General features: G+C 53.7%; 2 protein-coding genes across 2 annotated transcripts in view; both read right to left on the bottom strand.

Moving 5' to 3' along the window:
- Positions 1 to 405, bottom strand: part of RABAC1 (Rab acceptor 1 (prenylated)) — a 2,361-nt gene extending 1,956 nt beyond the window's left edge. The window contains exon 1 of the mRNA XM_015562200.1: positions 223 to 405. Within this exon, the coding sequence (XP_015417686.1) occupies positions 223 to 279 (57 nt within the window). The 5' untranslated portion in view covers positions 280 to 405. The remainder of the gene's footprint in view (positions 1 to 222) is intronic.
- A 3,832-nt stretch (positions 406 to 4,237) lies between these two features.
- The window catches only part of ATP1A3 (ATPase, Na+/K+ transporting, alpha 3 polypeptide), a 16,481-nt gene continuing 15,549 nt past the window's right edge, over positions 4,238 to 5,169 (bottom strand). Inside the window, exons 21-22 of the mRNA XM_006761074.2 lie at positions 4,954 to 5,045; positions 4,238 to 4,628 (exon numbers count right to left, since the gene is read on the bottom strand). Coding sequence (XP_006761137.1) covers positions 4,600 to 4,628; positions 4,954 to 5,045 — 121 coding nt within the window. The 3' untranslated portion in view covers positions 4,238 to 4,599. The remainder of the gene's footprint in view (positions 4,629 to 4,953; positions 5,046 to 5,169) is intronic.

Genomic DNA, 5,169 nt, shown 5'->3' with positions numbered 1-5,169 from the left:
AAGGCTGCGGAGGCCCAGACTCCGGGGTCCTGGGGGGTCAGGGTGCAAGGCTCCTGGACCCTAGGGGAAGGGGGCTGAGGGCCCAGACTCCACAGTCCTCGGAGAGGAGACCAGAGGCCCAGACTCCAGTGTCTGGGGGCCTGGATTCCTGGGACCCGAGGGAGGAGGGGGACGGAGGGCCCGGGAGGGTCTCGATCAGGGGGGCTACAGCCGGCCTGCTCACGTGGCGCTCAGCCCTTCCGCCTCGGCATCCTTCTGCTGGTCCTTCTCGGCTGCCATGTCTGCGTCGTGAAGGGTAGAACCGCTGTAACGAGTCCTGGGTCGTCCGGACCCCGCCGGCCCCTCGGGAGCCGGGCCCCACCCAGCAGAGCCTACGTGGCGCCGTTCGGGATTGGAGTTCTGTCGCTAAGCATTGTGGGAGTTGTAGTTCTGTTGGTGTCGGGGAGGGTGGACGCCGTGATGGTGGTCCCAAAACATCTTGGGAAATATAGTTGCGTAAAGTGACGACGAGCGCCTGTGGGCATTATGGGAGTTGTAGTTCCAGAAGTCGGGCGTGTGGCGTCGGGAAGATTGTCACTAGTGGCCATTAAGGGGGCTCTAAGGCAGAAGCAGGTGTTATGTACAATGGGGACCGTGAACGCTGTCGTTCTGACTCTAGAGGGCATACGAAACACTTGGAGACTTCATAAAAACACTGATTCAGCAGATCTGGAGTGAGGCCCATTTATCTGATTTTTACAAGTTCTTAGGTGATGCTGATGTTACTGGTGCATGGACCGCGTTTTGAACAGTGAGACCGTAGAGAATTCATGGGAATCTTATTACTTCCTTCCTCAAGAGGCAGAGACTAGTGAGAGGGCCATGGTTGCTGGAAGGAGTATTTGAGGTGGGGAGCAAAACTTGCCCCACCACCCTTGGGCTCCCAGAGATGAATGGTTTAGGACTAGGAATCATAGGGACACCCCCTCCTCCACCACCACCACCCTCCATGAGTAGGAAGAGGGAAGTTGGGAAAGGGAAAAGGTTGAAATTTTTAAAAAGTGAGTTGTTATAACCAAAAGAGCTGAGTGAGAGGTGAAAATCAGGTTGTGTTGACCTCATCAGCTCCCTGAACCTCAGTGCATTCACCTGGACAATGAGGATCCTGACAGTACCCTAACCCAACGGGGTTGTGATAATTCAGTTACATGATCCATGTAAAGTGTTGGAGTCTTGACACTTAGTTCAGTAAATGGTAGGGGATGTTATTGCTCCTATAGCATCATGCATGTTATGATTATGTCTAGAGTTCAGCCTTCTCAAATTTAACAGTAAGATATTAAGGGCTGCGGGCCCCTTGGATATCCCAAAATCGGAGACCTGGGCCTTTTTTCCCTAGTTCCCACATCCGTGTCTCTCTTAGTCTTTGCCCTTACCCTGCCTCTGAGTGAGTTGTGGGAAAATGACTGGCATTCTAAAGGGTGCACAAAACAGCCTCAGAATGTGTGTGAAGCGTCAGGAAGCCTAGACTGAGGGCCTCATTTTCCAAGGCTGGATTCCCACGTGGGATATCCAGGTGACTCTTAACCCCAATTCTTGTTTTCCAAGGTCCACATCCCTTTTGGGTTTGGGCTTTGAGGTGGCAAAGAGCCAGTCAGCTGGGGAATAAGACACAGACTTCACAGGATCAATTTGGCATGGGTACAGGGTGATCTGGGGAGGCAGGAAGTGATTGCACCCTAAGGGGCCTCTACCCATGCTCTCACCCAGGAGGAGCTGGGAGAAGGATGTTGGAGGGCACTCCCAGGAAGCGGGGGACATCCTTCTGCCGCAGGCACTAGTGGAGCAATAGGAAGGGAGGCCCCTGAGGAGAGTCCTAAACTGAAGCTGAAGGAGCCACACTGTGAAGACCCGATTGGCTGTTACTGTTTATCAGCGCCAGCTTTAGGCCGAGTCTTGTTCAGGTTTCCCACTTGGCTTCAAGAAATCAGAGGACAGTGAGTGCACACTTAGCCCAGAGTGTTAATGGGGCAGCAGCACCCGAGTTCAAAGCGGTGGGGGCAGCAGGGGTCACCAGTGAAAGAGCCCCCAAGAGGAAGATAAATACTGGGGAGCAGGGAGTTGGAGGGAGAGGTCCAGAGTAGCTGCCTCCTCCCATGGCCAACCTGGGGAAACTTGGATTTGACTTTTGTTATGAGAGCTGTTGGATGGCCTTACAGGAACTCAATGCAAGTGACTGTACTCCATAACCCACTAGTACTTGCTCTGAGCAGACATAATGGGCAGAGGCCTGAGGTGCTGAACACATGGGCCATGGACGGTGATGGGGTCCAGAGGCCAGGACATTGTTGGTGAGGCCTCTAAGCAAAGCATGGGAGGAACTTTGAATCAAACTTTGAATCAAGGGTTTGGGGAGATGGGACCTAGTCCCAGGGTCAGTGTGGAAGAGGAGACCCCTGAAACAGATATTGTGGGAGACGGGGCCCCACGGCAGAGAGATATTGTGAAAGATGGGAGAATCCCTGAGACAAGGTGATAGTGGGAGATCGGGTCCTTGAGAGAGAGGGCCTATGGCAGGGGGCCCTGAATTAGGGGGATGGTGGGAGATGAGGGGGTCGCCTGAGAAGACTGTGGGAGGTGGGCCTTGGCCCCATAAGCCTCTAGCCCAAGGTCTTCCTGCCTCTTGGATCCTCCGAGGAAGAAGAGCTGGGAGGTGAGAAGACCTTAGTACAGATAATCAGAAACCTGGGTTATAGCCCTGCTGTGTGACCTCAAGGAAGTCCCTCCCCTCTCTGGGCCTCTGACTGCCCCCATCTCTGGGAGCATTTCTTACCTGGTACCTGATGAACAAAGTAGTTTCTGCAGCCTCCCTAGGAAAGGTCCAGGCTCATGCAACCCCACCCCTCAGATCAGGCATTCCTTCAGCGTTGTTTGTGCAGTGCACACACTCACTCACACTTGTGAACTCAGCATCCTGGCCCCAGCCCCTCCTCTGACTCACACCTCTGGTCTGTGTTAGAAAGGCTGCCTCAGGGAAGTGGTATACCTGCCCAACCAGGATGGCTAAAATTCACAAGACTGACTATATCAAGTGTTGACAAGGATGTGGAGCAAATGGAACTTAAATGCACAATTGGAATGCAAAGTGATGCAAGAGCTTTGGGAAAGGTCTAGCTGTTTCAATTAACGCTAAACAGAGTCTACACCATGACCAGTTGTCTCACTGCTGTGCATGTACCCACTGTGTCAATACTAGAATGTTCCTATTCCTAGCAGCACCAATTACAATAGCCCTCAAAGTGTAAACAACCCAAATGTCTATCAGCAGGAGAATAGACGGACACATTTTGTTATAGTCAGGCAGTGGAATACCATGCAGCAATGAAAAGTGGGCCACCGATTACATGTGACAATGTGGCGTAAGGGATGATACTCCAACCAACGGAGCCACACCGGCCTGTTGTACAGCGTGGATGTAATTTTTTACATTGTTGAGCTGTGCCTTTAAGATTTGTGCACTTCACTATATGAAAGTTTATCTCAATAAAAAGAGAGAGAGCCCTGGTCAGTGTGGCTTAGTTGGTTGGAGTGTCATCCCATACACCGAAAGGTGGCAGGTCGATTCCCGATCAGGGTACATACCCAAGTTTTGGGTTTGATCTTGGGTTGGGGCACTTACGGAAGGCAACCAATTGATGCTTCTCTCTCACATCAATGTTTTTTTCCCCCCCTCTCTCTCTTTCTCTCTCAAATCAATTTAAAAAGAGAGAGAAAAAATAGCACAGTGACTTAGAGCTTGGATAGGCTCTACAAATCTCAGATTTGTCTCCTCTCTGCTGTGTGACCTTGAGCAAGTCACTTTCCCTCTCTGTGCCTCATACCTGTGAGGATTGAATGTGTTTATATACGTAGAGTGCTTAGAAGAGGGTAGAGCACAGAGGGGATGCTCAGTGAATCACCACCATCACATCATCACGTTGTCACTGTCATCGCCTCCCTGGGGTCCTATTCCAATATGAGGATCCGGAGTGTGATTCTCTTCCTCTCCCCTGTTCTGGTCCCACAATCCCATCGCCCATCGCCTGTCGCTGGTCGAATCCAAGCTACTTGCTTTCACTGTAACCCTGAGGTCCTGTGCCTCCCCAGCTGGAGCCAGTCCATGTTTCTGGCATAGTGTGAACCCCCAGCCCCATGTGCCAGCACAGGGGGCGCCTTCCCGCCCCCTCTTCCAGCCCAGAAAGCAAGCACAACACACACGTTCTCTCTCCCCACTGATATATTTGATAATTGTCCAGAACCAGAGATGGCATCAGCCAGGGTGGGGGACGCTGAGGGGGAGTAAAAAAGAGCCCAGGGAGGGGGCTGGGAAGTAGAGGCGAGGAGAGGGAGAGGAACAGAGACACAGAAAAGAGAGGAGAGAGGCAGGGACTGGGGTAGGGAAGGGTGGGGAGAGAAACCAGCAGAGGGAGAGGCCTGGAGATACTTTGAGGGGGTGGGGCCAAGGTGGGGACCAAGGGGAGAGAGGACCCCTCCCCAGAGAATACAAAATTGGGGGGACTGGAGGGGGCGCTCCTGGGCTTCGGGGGCAGGGAAGAGATGGGTGAGGTGGTGGGGTTGAGGTCAGTAGTAGGTTTCCTTCTCCACCCAACCTGGAGCGGAAAGAAACAGACACAGAGAGAGACGGGCATGGAAAGAAGCACCAAGACAGAGAAAAAGAGAGAGAGACACACACAGGAAGGAACCAAGAAGGAGAGAGACACACGTGGAAAGACAGAGAGGAGGCCCAGAGAGGCAGGGAGAGAAAGAGTGGGAAAGGGAAGGGAGAGACGAGGACATAGAAGGGAGGTGGGGAGACAGAGAGTGAGGTTAGCGCCAGACCAGCCGCCGGGGTGCCGCCCCGCCCCGCCCCCGCTGTGCCTGCCTGTTCCCTCAGCCACTCCTCTGCCCCGCCCTTCTGCCCCTGTAGCCCCTCACCCCCGGGGTTCCTGCGCAGGATGAGTTTGCGAATTTCGTCATAGACGAAGATGAGGAAGCTGTAGGGGAAGGCACAGAACCACCAGCTGGGCCTGCGGAGATGGGACAACAGGAGGCGTCAGTGTGGGGCCGAGATGGGGCAGTGGGCAGAGTCCCAGAGGACGGGGGTGGGGGGGGGACACGCTGAGGGGGGTTCTCCCTTGCCCCCTCCTGCCC

This window comes from Myotis davidii, unplaced genomic scaffold, assembly GCF_000327345.1.
Source record: "Myotis davidii unplaced genomic scaffold, ASM32734v1 scaffold1577, whole genome shotgun sequence".
NCBI lineage: Eukaryota > Metazoa > Chordata > Mammalia > Chiroptera > Vespertilionidae > Myotis > Myotis davidii.
Note: the sequence above shows the minus strand (reverse complement) of the source record. Positions and strands in the feature narration are given on the sequence as shown.